The 17,510-nt window shown below is 41.3% G+C and overlaps 1 protein-coding gene across 3 annotated transcripts in view; it reads right to left on the bottom strand.

The window, feature by feature from the left end:
• Window positions 1-17,510, bottom strand: part of DIAPH3 (diaphanous related formin 3) — a 535,934-nt gene that overhangs the window by 343,681 nt on the left and 174,743 nt on the right. For all 3 annotated transcript variants that reach the window (XM_061133813.1, XM_061133815.1, XM_061133814.1), the window contains 3 exons: window positions 4,892-5,002; window positions 4,485-4,603; window positions 3,570-3,686 (listed from right to left, as the gene is read on the bottom strand). In XM_061133813.1, the coding sequence (XP_060989796.1) occupies window positions 3,570-3,686; window positions 4,485-4,603; window positions 4,892-5,002 (347 nt within the window). The remainder of the gene's footprint in view (window positions 1-3,569; window positions 3,687-4,484; window positions 4,604-4,891; window positions 5,003-17,510) is intronic.

Genomic DNA, 17,510 nt, shown 5'->3' with positions numbered 1-17,510 from the left:
TAATTCTAAATGTTCATCAAGTGAAAATGTCCAGAAAACTGAAGATCTCTGAAAGGTAAAATCCAGGTCCACTTGAGATAGCAAAACCAAAAAAATGAAGAGGTAAACAGAAAAGAACAAGGTACATAGGACTGCACAACAAAAGTAAAATTTACTGTATGTGAACTAAAAGGTAAATACAGAAGAATTTTAAAGAATATATAGCAAAAGTACCATGTAAATGACCATAATTCTGACTCTATCCTGTAATAAATATATTCCCACTATAAGAATAAACAATCTAGGGGGTGGGATGGGGAGGGAGATGGGAGGGAGATTCAAAAGGGAGGGGGTACATGTACACCTATGGCTGATTCCTGTTGAGGTTTAATGGAAAACAACAAAATTCTGTAAAGCAATTATCCTTTAATTATAAAATAAATTTTTAAAAGAAGAATAAACAACAACAAACAGTAATAAATAAGAGAATTTTGGTCCATGGGAAAGAACCAGTGGGGTCTTGACTAAGCAGTCACAGGAAGAACTCTGCCTTCATAGCAACCAGATCTGGAATGAAGACCAAGGGCCTTGGGCTGAAAGAGCCAAGGAAGAAGGGAACACAGATGATTATCAATCTTCAAAAGTGATACTGAAAAACTGACCGAAGGAGAGGAACTTCTATGGCTCACTAATAACACTTTGATAATGCTACTATGACAGAGCACAGTGAGAGCAGCCTTAGCATGTAGCCGTTGCTGGGCAACACTACTCTGTGCCCCGTTACCTGGCAACGGGTCCCACTCAGCCATTGGTCGGTGCTAGAGTGGGCCCCGCCCATAGGCGACCACTTGTCAGGAAGCCACGCCGGGGGGCGGGGCGGGGTGGAAGGGGTGGTCAGCCAAGAGTGAGGCGCGGCCATGAGGGGGAGTCGGCGAAGAGCGGACCCTGGTCTCTGCTCGGGGCCCTCCGGCCCATTCCCTGGCCCAGAACCAGCAGGTGAGCTGGGCACCCAGAGAGGAGGCCAGAGATGCGTCAGAGGCTCCAGAGCCTTCCCCATGGCCACCCATGGGCCTTGAGGCGCTGGGGAACCACTCTGCAACCTCTGTCTCTGTGAGCGAAGAGCGGCAGCCGTTGGCCTAGGCCGCAGGCTGTGGGCCCTGCCTCCTGCCCCCTTTTGGGGGCCTGAGGAACGGAGGGCCAGTTGGGTCCTGGGCGCCAGGCTCCTCAGCGATGGCAGCTGGACAGAGTCTGGGAACCTGGCCCTGAGGGAGCCGCCAACTGAGGTGGGCCTCCTCCTGGCCAGGACCTGGACTTTGGAGGGTGAGGGCTGTGCCCTGGGACTTGGCACTTTGTTGTCAGGACAGAGAAGAACATTTGTTTGGTAGAGATTTACAGGAACATCTTCACCTGACTGTGACCTGACTTCAAGAATAAGAATTTCACACCAGGAAGTCTGTACCAACTAACCACGGCCCTCCCCACCTTTCCTATAAAAGGGCTTTGTTGAAAGCTTTGGGGGAATTTGGGAATTTTAAAGCATGAGCTACCCATCTTCTTGCCTGGCTCTGCAGTAAACTTTTCTCTGTTCCAAACTCCAATGTCTTAGTATTGTTTGGCCTCACTGTGAGTCAGGCACACAGACTTGTATTTTCAGTAACACTACAATGTATTTCTCTAGACAGTTGATTCTACTAAAGTGATAGGCTTGCCTGAGCATGCCCCACAAGAGTTGTGCTTTTTAATCTGTTCTGAAGTTTCAAAACCACATGTCCTCCAGAGCAGAGATGAAGGGACTAGAATCCTAAGTAAGAAATAACCTCCTTTACAGCACTATGTGTGTGTGCTAAGTTGCTTCAGGGGTGTCCAACGTCCAACTCTTTGTGACCTTGTGGACTGTAGCCTGCCAGGCTCCCATCCATCGAATTCTCCAGCCAAGAATATTGAGGTGGGTCGCCGAGCTCTCCTCCAAGGAATCTTCCTGACCCAGGGATCAAACCCACTTCTTTTGAGGCTCCTGCATTGCTGGCAGATTCTTTACCACTAAGCCACCAGGGAAACCCATATAACTACAGGCCCTTTGCCATACTATGGATACATTCAAACCTTCAAAAGCAATCAACAGTCTTAAATTTTTGGAAAATACAGGGATCAAGAAAAGGATGGGGTTACTTTAGAATGAGTGAAAGTCTCAAGTTTATTTTTAAATTTTCAGAAGAGTACAATGTTACAATTAGGGTACCTATGATTCTCAAAAATCATATTTAATCAAATATTAGTATTTTTTACCTAGCATTTATAAAGTGGTTCAATAAACTGTCTTATTTAAATAAAAATTGAGAAACAAGCAAATGAAGCCTAACAGGTTCCTGACTCATATTTTAGAAGACCTTGGGATCTGCCAATTCTACAAAGGAAGGAAGTAGAACAGGCGGTCATACTAATCGCAACCTAGAGTTTTACCATGTTTCGGTAAAACTGCTCACTTGTCAGGTACATCAAAAACCTAAATTACTCCCTCTGACATCACCCAGAGGACACAGCCTGAATGAAACTAACAACTCCTACTTGAAATCAGAATAAGAAAAGACATACTATCCACAGTATTCGAGAAAAAATTTCAGCAAAGTTAAAGGCAGCCAAATGGCTTCATACTCAAAAGATCTTAGCTTCCTTCATAAAACAGCAATAAAAAAGGAAAGAAGGTATAGATAGTATTTATTGAGCATACACCATATCTGGCTAGGAGTCTCACTCATGTTACCATTTCAATCTTCATAACAATACAGCAGCTTAAGTGCTACTACCCATAGATGGTGGTGCTCAGTTACTCAGCCGTGTCTGACTCTTTGTGACCCCATGGACATGTATGTAGCCCGCTAAGCCCCTCTGACCATGGAATTTTCCAAGCAAGAATACTGGAGTGGGTTGCCATTTCCTACACCAGGAGATCTTCCCAACCCATGGATCAAACCTACATCTCTTGAGTCTCTTGCATTGACAGATGGATTCTTTACCACTGAACCACCTGGGAAACCCATATAACTACAGGCAGATATGGATAACAGTTAATTTCTTTAAACAATTTGCTGAGTTCAAGATGTCTAAGGTATAACCAAATGACTTCAAAAGTTACTTGTATAGCTTTCTGATACATTAGCAACATTAAACATAACTGTACTACTAAGGAACTTTCTAGCTACTTAAACACTAATAAAAGTGATATTTTAGTATCTTTTTTATAACTTATGAAAAGAAACTTATCAACACCATTCCTACTGCCCAAGGACTAAGCAGAAAATATTATCCATCATGCAATAAATTAGTAATAAATAAATTTGTTGCTAGTTCTTATTTTTATTCAGATGAAAAATTGTAACCAAGAATCTGCTAGAGCTTAAAAAGTAATAGTAATATCATTTTATACCATCATCTATCTAAATATATGCCCATAGGAAACACTGTATACTATGAATTAATACTATGAAAGAAAGAAATCTTAAAAATATGTGATGTTCAAATCAAACAGCTGGTGAATTTCACAATATAATTTTATTAGTGAAAGAAAATATTAGAATATAGCTTCCTCTTACCTTATAAAATAATCATTGCGAATCAGCAAAAGATGCTGCAGAATTGAAATGAAATACCCCTCTGCTCTGGTTTCCTTAACTGTGTTCCACAGCATGTTGTAAAGATCATTCGCTTCAGTAAACAGATTAAGGAATATGTGGATTTATTTGCCCTCTACACCCAACAACGGCAGTAAGTGACACGGAATCTGCTGTGTAAGGCCTCAGAAGATCCTGTCTTACGCCAAACCAGGACCGCACAGACCGAGCATGTGATAAAGCGTGTGCGGCCAGCTGTGAGCGCAGAGCGGGGCCGCACGACACTCTCCGGCCTCCCCTCTGCAGTCGGCTCCAGCCAGTCTCCTCTCTCGCACCAAGGCGCTCTGGCAGAGCGGCAGAGAGCTGCTCACGAAGGCGGCCCTGGGCTCTGGGGCAGCCGTGACCGAGAGAGCCGGTGCTAGGCATTACCTACCACGGCGCACTCCCGTGGAAGACAGAGATGCAGCACAAACACAGACGTCTGCAGAGACACAGAGCCAGCCAAGGCTCGTAAGAAAATACATGCAAGGTACAGGGCAGAAATAACCAGCAGGCTAAGGGGCCTACTCCTAATGCTGGAAAGCACTGGGGGCAGCGGGGCTCCAAACAGAAAGAACAGACTGCACATGTGCACATTAAGAGGCCTCCAGTATCCAGTTTTAACGTGCAACATTCATTTATATAAGCATGTTTTCATAAAAACACATATAAACTAATAAAATAAAAAGGTTTATACAAACATCCCTCTGATTCAATAGAGTTTTGATTTTATAGCATTTACCTAGAAATGGCTTCAGAAGTTTAATATTTTAGGGTTAGGGGCTGACTGTTTAAGATTTAGCAGCAATTATTAGTAATTAATATATATATATGATTGGACATCAGACAAAAGGATATTCAAATTCAGCTCTAATATCTTCAAGGCGATGGGAGAACTCCATCAAATCTTCTTCCTTATGCTCATCAAAGACTTTAAGTTGGATATCCAAGCCATCATTCTTAATATGTTTTAAATTCTACAGATATTAAATTGAAATTATGAGGAACTGTTTGGTTTTAATAATGCAAAAAATTAGTGAAAAATATAAACAATAAACAAACCACTCAATTTCATTTATAGCATTCAAAGACTTAAAAGTGTTAACTAATACTCAAAACTTATCGTCTGTATTTCAAAAATAGATTTTATACTCAAGCCTTTTTTCCCATAGATAAATTATTCTTGAAAGTAATTTATCTAAATTTCCCCCTACTCAAGTACTTCTTTAATTTAAATATTAATAAGAAGACTGCAGGGCACTTACTGGCAATATCTCTTTCAATCCACAACGCATAAATTCATTTCTGATGTGAAGCCTGAAGTCCAAGTCATCAGGAGATGTAACAAGGGCATTGATGAGCTGCATACATGCTACCTATAATAAATTACACAGTAAGACTTAGACTTGGATCAGACATTTAAAAAGGAGTAATAGCACTGAGACATCAAGGCTGTGTTCCAAGTATTATCAAATATCTTCCTTCACAGGTGAGTCTATTAAAACGATAATTTGAATGTAAAATACTTTAGTCAATTATAAATTATACAAGAAATATATTTTCAGTGGAGTTTTTAATTCACTCCAACCAAAAGTTAAGTTCTTGTCCAAAAATATCATTCCATGCACACAAGACATAAACTGAACACACATTAGTTGAAAAACTATAAATATCCTTAGGTAACACTTAGCTAAACTAGGATAATCAAATAACTTCCTATTCATCAAGAGAAACCCAAAGACTTTAAGTCAATAAGAATTAACTAAGGCATGCATCTAGTTAATGGGGTTGCTATAACCAAAAAATGTATTATGAACATTGCAAGGCTAATTACTGGTTTGATCCCTGGGTTGGGAAGATCCCCTGGAGAAAGAAATGGCAACCCACTCCAGTATCCTTGCCTGGAAAATCTCATGGACAGAGGAGCCTGGTGGGCTGCAGTCAATGGGGTCACAAAGAGTCGGGCACAACTGAAAAACTAACACTTACTTACTTACTTATTACTTAACTGACCAGGCACTGGTCCCTACACTTTGACAAAAACTCAGACTTACTGTATGTTATGTTTATTAAGAAGACATAAAGAAATAACATGGCCAACTGAGCTAAAAATTAAAAATCATATTTTCTCAACTTTCACCCTGGAACTCCAACTTTCAACTTGGATATCATTTTTTTTTTAATTACTGACTGAACTGTATCTTTCATTATCAAAAATCTATATAATGAAAACAAAGGAGACTGTTTCTAGGGTAGCAAAGAATTCTTCGTTGTTGTCAATGGTTATTTTTCTAAGTCTACATTCTACCAAAAGCCAACAAGAAAGACTAGCGTACTGATCAATATGTTTAACCTCATGCTGCTCTCTAAATTGTCCTTTCTCCATCCCTTAAGGCAAGGTCTATATGAATTTAAAACGCCATTTTGGGATTAAAACACCAACAGGGGTCTGAGTTCCAGCTGGTTGAAATATATTGTAATTGTTCTATTTGATATCTAAACACTAAAATCTGGCCAGCATGCCTCTACTGTCAAAATCTGAAAGAGAGGGAAAAGAAAAACATATTTAGAAGAAGAAAAGAAAAACTTAAAACAGAGTCTACCTTTCAGTACATGTTCACTCAACTGTGAACAGTTCATGTCAAAAAGTCAAGTTTAAAAGGCTTTCTTTGCACTTCCTTGCCAGTCATTACCCAGTACCCACAATTTTTTTTTTCAGCATTATAAAAGATCTCAAACAGCATACAAATCATGTTTCTATACGTTCAGAGAAATTAAATTAGCATTAGTCACCAGGTTTCCAGAAAAGATGCAAATTATAGACAACTCAAAGAAAGCAGCAAAAATAAACAACCGAAAAATTAGCAGCAAATATCACCTAAATGGAAAGTCAATATACATAGAACAATATTAGCACAAAATTGAAGAGAAAGTGGAAAGGATCATCCAAATTGCTTCCAGGAAACATTTTAAAGGCAATTTCCAATAAAAGGAAAAATAGGAAATTGACAAACTGAAATAATGAATTTAATTCTTTAAGATCCCTTCCCAATTCTAATGGTAATTTACCATTATCACGACCTATACCCACTCTTTGATTAATTTATAGCCTGTAAACATATGTCTACATACAGTAAAATGTATTGATTTATTTTCTTACAGATGAAGAATTCTATAGTCAAGGTAAAGACCAAAGAGTTCCTTCTAGGTTTTTAATACATACATTGAGATATTTGGACCTGTTTTACCACATGATTTCACACTGATAGAGCATACCAGTATATGAATCAACTTCTATAGACAGCAGAAAAGGCTCAGGAGCTAAAAGGTAAAACGGCACACACTGTCTACGCTAGTGAAGATAAGTAGGCACAATAACAAAAATACACCCGAACAGATATGTGAGAATACATTATATGAGGATACGGAGACAGTAATAAAACAAGGACAGCTGAGGAGCAGAACTGACTCTCAAGGATTGATTGGAAGACAGGCAGCCAGATGAAGAGGAAGACCAAGGTGTTCAAATATAAAAGAGTTAACATATTCAAAGCCCTGGGCCCTTCTATTGAATCACAAGGAATTCAGATTTTCTGAGCAGTCTGTAAAGGTAGTAAGTGGGATAGCAGGGGAAGGACTCATTAAAGATGAGGCCAGACAGATGAAGCACAGCCTCCTAGGCCAAATCAGAGAGTGCTGGTTCAGCTGGAAATAGGGAGGATCATAAAGGATTTCATGCACAGAAGAGGTAATAATAGAGGTAACAGATTAAGTGAAGAAGTGATCTTAGGACTCCCCTAATGATCCAGTGGTTGAGACACAAAGCTTCCAATGCAAGGGCCACAGGTTCAATCCCTGGTCATGGAACTAAGATCCCACATGCCACACAGCATGGCAGGGAAATAAAGCTATCATAGCGGTAACCTCAGTGAGCAATGAGGAGGTCTTGAACAACCTTTCTAAAACATGTGATGGCTGGGTGAACATGTGATTGAGACCAAAGAAAAGAATTTGCAAGTTCTCCCACCTTTGTTTTTCAACAAGAGAAGAGGGGGGAGTATTAACAGACACATGAAATGCAAGGAGAGAAACAAATTTCACAGGAGACTAGAATAAATCCTGCATTTAAAAATGAAATGTACATTAGGAATCACATTCATTTAAAAAATTAGTTACTGAATGCCAGGATATTAACAGAAACTCCAGGAAATAATGAAATTGTGATATTCATCATAAGGAATTAATCATCATGTTCTGCTTGATGTTCCAATAACATAGCATATATGATCTCCATTAATTCGCATTAAGTATGCCATACTAACAGTTTGAAAGGCAGACAAAAGCTACCTCACCCAGAACTGATCACTGAAGGGGGTAAGAAAACAGGAGTTTCTGCCCTCCTCCTGGGAGCATCCTAAGTTACATAAAGGCTCTATCTTGGGGCATCAGACCCTCTCTGTTTATTAGGTTATGCATTCCTTCCAAGCCTATTAGTGATGTCTACTAAGGACTTATTGGTACTGGGGACACAACTATGAAAAGAAAAAGACAGAAATCACTACTAAAGAAAGGGAGCAGTCAAGACTGACTCCACAATTTCTGACCAGAGCAATTTAAAAGCTGACAGTCATTTATTAAGATGGAAAATAAATACGGATAAACAGAGGAAACAGGTTTGGGAAGAAAGATCAGGAGTTCCATTTTAGAGATGTTAAGTTGGAAATACCTAATATTGATCCTTATCCAAAGAAGTAGAAAAGGAAATTGGATATAGGAGACCCTAGTTCAAGAAAGAGATTACCATAGCAATTGCATGTAAAAACCAAATCTCAGATGATCAAGAAAGCAGAAGAGAGAGAGAGAGAGAGAAGAGGTCCAAGAACTGGCTGGGACATTTCAGTTTCATCAATTTCAACTGTAGGTTTTGATTTACAGATTGGGGAAATGAGTTAAAGAAAAGTAGAAAGATATAATGTGGTAGAAAACAAACAAGGAGAAGTCCAAAAAATATGGGAAGAAAGTGTGTCAACAGGGAGAGTGATCAACTGTGTCAAATAAGATCATGACCATTGCATCTGGCAAAGTGGTGACTTAACGAGCGGGCCAGAACTGCTCTTCCACTTGGAAAACTCTCTCTCTCTCATGTCCCATCCACAACCAATACATGAAAGTAGACAATTAAACTGACCCTAAAATATTCTCCTCCTTACTGCAAACGTGTGTTTAGAAACACTTTATTAACACTTTAGAAAAACTGCTTATTGACCTTTGGTTAAAACAAGGCTTCTAAGTAAGACATCTCTAGGTGTTAGACCATGGACTCCATTTTAATGATTTAGAAAGTAAATGCTATAAACTTAATTGTTACCCTTGCCCCCATTATCAGAGAGGAAGCTTACATGAGAAAAGCTACTTTTAACATAACTTCTAGCTATAAAGACATGTCTGCACACGTGCACACAGGCATGCCAACTAGAATTCAGGATAGCTGAGGATTTCCTCAGGAGCAGCAACAAACTGAAAACGCACTACAAAACCCACACAGCCAAGGACGAGAAAAACACGTAGCCAAAACCGCAACCACAAGCGGCGGGGAAAGTGTCAGCAACGACATGAACTAGAAAGTAAAGACCACTGGAAAAACCACAGCCTTGATTAGACGTATAACAAGGGACACATAAACTGCAAGCAAAAATCGCAAAGATATTCAAAAAGAGGGACAGAGCTTGTCAAAGGCAATCTTAGAACAAGGCAAATGATCAAAGGAAAATCATTAGAAGTAGACAGAAATTAAACAGCAAGACAAAGACACACACAGGAATTAACATCACTTAATCAGCAAAGTAGTTTTCCGCCCTTGAAAATGAAGTGAGGAGGTTTCGTCATATGTAAATACATATTACCTAAATTTCCTCTACCACATAATTTAATGTAATGCTATCTATCACTATGTGCAACACAAAAGGAGAAAAACATTCACATTTTATGCATCTTTAACTTTCAGTTTCCAACCCTTTTTCGACTAACAAGTTTGAGCACAAAATTCCAGGCACACTAAGAGCTGTGATGCTTAAGACCAACCACTGACTTGTCCGCGTTTTGCCGAGGCCACTAGCACAGATGCTTTCTCCAAGATTATGCCAAAGGAACTGAAGTTATCCAACAAACAGCAAAAGCAAGTATTCTTTAGAAAGCTCACAATTGGGCAACAGGTTCATCCTGAATATGAGGAGATGCTTTCATATGTAAAATGATGGCTATCCTACACTGAACACATATCAGCTTCACAAGCTGAAAGCAGACTGCAAACCAGCACCCGTGAAGTACTTCAATAAAAACTCTATCAGAACCTGTGAACCCCTGCTCTCTGGGCCTGGAAGAACCAGGTCACACAGCTATTCATCTCAGCTCCAGAGCAGAAATCCTCTGTCTCTCTTTGCACAATCAAATTCCACACTTATCAAGTGAGTAAAATGAGTAAATGATGCTTACAGACAAATATCTTGCCTCCAGTGCAACAAAAGAAATACCAAGGAATTTTAAAATCTCAAGCGTTAATCCAGAATATAAACTAAACCTGACTACTACATTATGAAGACAAACACAGAAAAGGGTGAATTATGTCAGCAAATGTAAAGTCCTATACTTTACTTATATTTCTAATAAAATGTTCTATAAACGATAGGCACAGTAAGAGGACAAGTCAGAGCTTGGGTGAAACTGCATATATCTCATACAAATTCAGACAAATAAATCACAGGATCAAGAGGCTCTAATTTACATGAATATGAACAGCTGGATTCAAGACAGGACCTGGATTTTTACAGATGTATTCAGGCACTCCCCCTGAGATATCCATGAATTCTTTCTGTGTTCTTCCATTTTGTTGAGATGCTAGTATCACAGTATTCATATGAAATATTAGCAAGCTCTGAATTCCTGAGGATAAGCTTCTTAAGAGCTTAAGGAGTGTATTTCATTCATCTTTATTGTTCTAACATCCAGCAGAACTCTGCACAGCAATCACTGAATAATTAACCGACTTGTTAATTATGAAACTTTGCTGTTATCTTGAGTCATGAGTTACCTATATCTTTCTGGTGGTCTATTATAGCATAAGTGAAAAAATGCATTACATAGATTCAGAAAATTGGCAGCATACTCTAGGATAAAAATGTTACCCACTAGCTTACTATAGTGAAGTGTGTACTCCATATGACAATATGAGTTTACATTAGAATATTATTTTACTCTTGCTTCTTTAATGTTTATTAGCTTAATGACATAGTATTTACTTGTTCATTTAATGTATTAACCTTTTGATTCATACAGATACAGTAACCATACTGTTGCAAGCCTCAATAAAAGCAGTAATCAAAAACAGAGAGGAATCAAAATAATTTGATCTCTGCATCCTTTTGGAATGCCCCAACAGTGGTCTTAAAAAATAAATGTCCAACTATACCCTGTAGTCTTCATTTGGGCCTTCAATAAATGTGAGAATGACATACTTGATATTAAAAGTAATTTTACTTAACATTGACTTTTTTGAGGGGGTAGGAGATACTTGAAACAAAAAGAAACAGTCAATCAAGTTATGACCATTTGTTATAGGAAGTCCTTTGTTTGGTCAAGGGCAAAATTAAACTCAGGTACATTTTGAGCCTAAGGGCCTTAAGAGTCTTAACCATAAGGGAAATAAACAGAAGCTAACAAATTTGGCTAAATTCAAACAGGCATTGTAACATTTTCTTCAATGTCATATCTGTCAATTATTGCCCAGTAACACATTTCAAAGCACAGTGATAGCTGAACTGAGGGTCACTTTTCCTGCCCTGGTTCTAACACTTTAGTGACCTGAAGCCAATCATCCAACAGGTAAGCATCTTTCTGGGGGGCTGGCTGTGCTGAACAGCCCATGGGGTCTTAATCTCCTGACCATGGACTGAACCTGCGCTCCCTGCACTGGAAGCATGGCGTCTTCACCACTGGACCACCAGAGAAGCTCCTCAATTTTTCACAAATAAAAAAAGAAAAACTGCCATTTTTTTTTTTTTTTCAGTATTATGGAAAAATTTGATCCAATCAAATTTGCGAAGACCTATTCTGTAATTGAACTCAACAAAATCCATAGAGACTGAAGAAGCTTTTTTTTCCCCTTTTTTTTTAGGAAACCTCTGTCTTTATAGCAGCCATGAACATGCACTTTTAATCTTTGACCGCAGTTGAGTACAAATGACCAACAGCCCCGGCTGCAGCCCTGTGACACCCATCACAACAGGTGTGATGGAGCCGCATTTCCCATGGGCTCCACCAGTCAACATCTGATCCCAGCAAGAGTGCTGAAATGTGCCCGATGCTGGGATCCCCAGGACTTTGGTTGGAGGATTCCCCCAACCACCTTGCTAAGTCCTCCTGGAACTGCACAGTGCCCTAAGACACTTCCCCCCAACCTTCTTCCTGCCGTCTCTCCTTCACCTGCCGTGAGATCAACACTGAGTTTGACACTCTCCAGCTTCTCTCAACTCCCTCTCCAGATTCCCTTGGAGGCATTTCCTCTAGTCCCTTGCACATCAAACCCCTTTGCTACTCAAGGAACCCAGATGAACAGTCTTGGTTCCACAAGGCAAGTTGCAGCAGGAGTATTATTTTCAAATTATCTAATTTAATGTTGTGTATATTTTACCACAATTAAAAAAGAGAAAGAAGTAGAATAATGGCTATGTGCTTCAATAATGGGTGAAAAGAAATGACAAGATTTGGGTTATTAGTAAAAAATATGTCGTCCAGACTTCCCTGGTGGCCTAATGGTTAAAAACCAGCCTTGCAATGCAGGGGATGTGGGTTCAATTCCTGGCCAGGGAACTAGGATCCCATGTGTCACGGAGCAACTAAGCCCATGTACCACAAGTATCAAGCCTGCACACTCCAGAGCCCAAGCGCCATGACTAGAGAGTCCCTGCGCTGCATCAAAGGACCCCACAACAGAGCAAAGAGCCGCGTGCCGCAACCAACACCCAACGCAGCCAAATTAACAGTAAAAACAGTGGTCCACAGAAACACAGCAAAGATCCAGCTAACTGGAAGTATCTAAAAATATACTAAGTCAAATTTTGAGAAACCTGGAGGCAATTAAGGATTTAAGTTTATTTCAAGTATGTATGCACGTGTGCGTGTGTTAGTTGCTCAGTTGTATATGACTGTTTGAGCCCGCCAGGCTCCTCTGTCCATGGAATTCTCCAGGCAAGAAGAGTAGAGTGAGTTGCCATTCCCTTCTCCAGAGGATCTTCCTCACCCAGGGATCGAATTCGATCCCTTGCATTGCAGGCAGATTCTTCACCATCTGAGCTACCAGGGAAGCCCATATTTAAAATATATTTATATTTAAATATATTCTGATCAAGCTCAGAAACTAAAGTTGCTACAGGTTGGCATCAGTGCACCAAAGACAAGAGAACTAGAATTCTGCCCCTCTGAGCCGAGCGGCCCCACGCGCCCACACTCACGTCTGCTCTCTGACGGGGCGCCTTCTCCTCCTCTCTGATTGAGAAACTTTAGAAAACACGTTTCCCTTTAAACAGCAATTAGTGTACTGTCACACGAACCAAAATTAGTGAAGACTTTGTTCCATTCACGTGACATCAAGGCACAGCGAGTGTACAGAAACACCACCAGGAGCATCAGACTGAAGGAAAAGAAGCCAGGGAGGAGACAGGCGGAGGGACAGCGCTGCTCGCCGTGGCCAGGAAACGCTGCGCGGGGCTCTCAAGGGTCTGAAAGCACTGCAAGCAGAGGTGGAGACCGCCGTTCTGCAAGGCCTTTACCAGGCTGTCTCTACAGCAAACCGCCTTGGAAGACAGAGAATGCATCCACCCTCCAGACCCAAAGGGCAGGCAGACCCAAGTCCATTCTGAAAGATCTGTGCTCCCCAAGCTTCAAGTTCCTCTCCTGTGACACAGGTGCCGTCTCTGCCAGGCCATCACACAGCCCCTTCACAAAGAACAACGGGACTCAACTTTCCTGAAAAGCCAGCTGGGAGGCCTCACTGAAAGCAGTCACCCAGCAGCTTCCAGACGGGGGCCCGAGCACTCCAGACAGCACGCTCCACCCAGGGGCTCCACGTGCACCTCCAAGACCACGCATCGGACAGGGGAGCCAGGCGTTAACATGCCTCTCTGCCCCAAAACACTGCCGCGCACCTCAGAGGCACTCATAAGAGGTGTTTAGCTGTTGAGGAATCAGGATCTGTACACGCACAGCCTTAGACAACTGTGGTCATGTCTCCACCCTGAGGCAACTCTGGTTCCGCTGGCAAGTTTCCTGGAGAGAAAGGACGTACAGGCACCAGCAGACAGACACCTACAATGAGACACCAAGGGAACAGGCCCTGAGAGACACGCCCCTGGCTTTGCCTGAAGTAGTCAGTGACATGCTGCAGCCCCGCAAGGCACTCAGATCAGCCTCAACTCACCGTCAGGCTTGTCAGGGCTGAAAGAGCTGCCCCTATGTCCGCCTTGCTGAACAAAGTCTGTGCAATCATTCAAACCTGAGGTTGAGTGAAACTGCAACAGAAGAAACCAAGAAAGCTTCCTGGTGTCCTAAGATGGTCCCTGGCGGTTCACAGGATGTGTTCAGCACACAGGATCTGCGATCTGAGAGGCATGGCAGAGGTCAGTAGTGCAGGGCAAATTCAACCTGCGGCTGCAGGCACGGCTGACCATCAGGCTTCATCAAACACTCAAGGGGACGAACAGAACAGATACCGTCACAGCCTGTGCTGACCAGAGTATCTGCTGTGCAGAGCGTCTTTGCTCTAACGTGGCCCCTGCAGCTGGAATCTGGGGCTAACAGAGCTGAAACTCAAGCTACTGTTACGGCTGTGGGTAAAGGGAGTCCTTTTTTAGACCTAGGAGTCTGTGTCTTTGGACAGCAGCACCCCCCTGCAAGGGTGGAAGACTAACAGAGTAGGTTACGAGTGGCAAGAAATCACAGATCCTTGGTACTCTTGACCCTCCCAGCCGTAAGTCCAAGAAGACTGATCAGGAAGACACTGTAGAAAGGGAAGGTACAACATGCTGTCAGTGAGGACAGAGATGCAGAGGAAAAGTCAAACAGCCACCCAAAAACACTCCAGGATTGCCACACTTTGATTCCATTCCTTACAAAAATATACCACAATTCCATCAGCCCTGTGCCCAAAAACACAGATTTAAATAACAAGAGAAGAGAGAAAACACACATAGAAAAATAACAAGAGGAGAGAAATGAAAATCAAAGTGTGACAGACACTAGAGATTGGCCCACCCACATTATTCCAAGCCTCCTCTCCAGAAGACCCAGACAACACAAGAGGCTAATCACCACAGGAAGGCTGGACCCAGGGACGGAAGGTGTGCGGTGTAGCTGAAGCTCTCCCAGCAGGGTGGCAGAGCCCTCCAGCGCGGCCCAAAGCAGGGATTAGGAGTGCTGTTTCCAGTAGGACATTCCTGGATATGGTCTGCTCTCTCTAGACTCTTCTGCATTACTGCTGCCACATATATCCACACATGGGCACAAGTCTATAAGAAATTCTGTAAGGTGCTCAGCCCCGTTTCCTGCTTAAATTAAGCAGAGAGGATTACTTTGCTTGACAATGAAAACCTCTGTATGACACATTTGAGAAAAGAAACTAATGTACACTTAAGTGCAATGTTTACACCTATACTTTCTTTTCTCATATAAGACTCTATAAGGCCTGAAATGCAAAAGTAGGAAGTCAAGAAATACCTGGAATAACAGGCAAACTTGGCCTTGGAGTACAGAATGAAGCAGGGCAAAGGCTAAAAGAGTTCTGATGAGAGAACGCACTGGTCATAGCAAACACCCTCTACCAACAACACAAGAGAGGACTCTATACATAGACATCATCAGATGGTCATACCAAAATCAGATTGATTTTATTCTTTGCAGCCAAAGATAGAGAAGATATATACAGTCAGCAAAAACAAGACCAAGTGCTGACTGTGGCTCAGATCATGAACTCCTTATTGCAAAATTCAGACTTAAATTGAAGAAAGTGGGGAAAACCACTAGACCATTCAGGTATGACTAAATCAAATCCCTTATGACTATTCAGTGGAAGTGAGAAATAGATTTAAGGGACTAGATCTGATAGACAGAGTGCCTGATGAACTATGGATGGGGGTTCGTGACACTGTACAGGAGACAGGGATCAAGACCATCCCCATGGAAAAGAAATGCAAAAAAGCAAAATGGTTGTCTGAGGAGGCCTTACAAATAGCTGAGAAAAGAAGGGAAGCAAAAAGCAAAGGAGAAAAGGAAAGATAACCCCATTTGAATGCAGAGTTCCAAAGAATAGCAAGGAGAGATAAAAAAAGCCTTCCTCAGCATTAAATGCAAAGAAATAGAGGAAAACAATAGAAGGGAAAGACTAGAGATCTCTTCAAGTAAATCTGAGATACCAAGGGAACATTTCATGCAAAGATGGGCACAATCAAGGACAGAAATGGTATGGACCTAACAGAAGCAGAAGATATTAAGAAGAGGTGGCAAGAATACACAGAAAAACTGTACAAAAAAGATCTTCATGATCCAGATAATCACGATGGTGTGATCACTCACCTAGAGCCAGACATCCTGGAATGCGAAGTCAAGTGGGCCATAGGAAGCATCACTACGAACAAGGCTAGTGGAGGTGATGGAATACCAGTTGAGATATTTCGAATCCTGAAAGATGATGCTGTGAAAGTACTGCACTCAATATGCCAGCAAATTAGAAAAACTCAGCAGTGGCCACAGGACTGGAAAAGGTCAGTTTTTACTCCAATCACGAAGAAAGGCAATCCCAAAGAATACTGAAACTACCGCACAATTGCACTCATCTCACATGCTAGTAAAGTAATGCTCAAAATTCTCCAAGCCAGGCTTCAGCAATACGTGAACCATGAAATGCCAGATGTTCAAACTTGTTTTAGAAAAGGCAGAGGAACCAGAGATCAAATTGCCAACATACACTGGATCATCGAAAAAGCAAGAGAGTTCCAGAAAAACATCTATTTCTGCTTTATTGACTATGCCAAAGCCTTTGACTGTGTGGATCACAATAAACTGTGGAAAATTCTGAAAGAGATGGGAATGCTAGACCACCTGACCTGCTTCTTGAGAAACCTGTAGGCAGGTCAAGAAGCAATAGTTAGAACTGGACATGGAACAACAGACTGGTTCCAAATAGGAAAAGGAGTACATCAAGCCTGTATATTGTCACCCTGCTTATTTAACTTATATGCAGAGTATATCATGCGAAATGGCAGGCTGGATGAAACACAAGCTGGAATCAAGATTGCTGGGAGAAATATCAATAACCTCAGGTACGTAGATGACACCACCCTTATGGCAGAAAGTGAAGAGAACTAAGAAGCTTCTTGATGAAAGTGAAAGAGGAGAGTGAAAAGTTGGCTTAAAGCTCAACATTCAGAAAACTAAGATCATGGCATCCAGTCCCATCACTTCATGGCAGATAGATGCAGAAATAGTGGAAACAGTGGCTGACTTTATTTTTCTGGGCTCCAAAATCACTGCAGATGGTGACTGCAGGCATGAAATTAAAAGACGCTTACTCCTTGGAAGGAAAGTTATGACCAACCTCAGCATATTAAAAAGCAGAGACATTACTTTGTCAACAAAGGTCCGTCTAGTCAAAGCTATTGTTTTTCCAGTAGGCATGTATGGATGTGAGCATCTGACTATAAAGAAAGCTGAGCACCAAAGAATTGATGCTTTTGAACTGTAGTATTGGACAAGACTCTTGAGAGTCACTGCAAGGAGATCCAACAAGTCCATCCTAAGGAAAATCAGTCCTGAACATTCATTGGAGGGACTGATGTT

Source organism: Dama dama, chromosome 30 (genome assembly GCF_033118175.1).
Source record: "Dama dama isolate Ldn47 chromosome 30, ASM3311817v1, whole genome shotgun sequence".
NCBI lineage: Eukaryota > Metazoa > Chordata > Mammalia > Artiodactyla > Cervidae > Dama > Dama dama.
The sequence above is the reverse complement of the archived record's forward strand: the minus strand, read 5'-3'. Positions and strand labels throughout refer to the sequence as shown.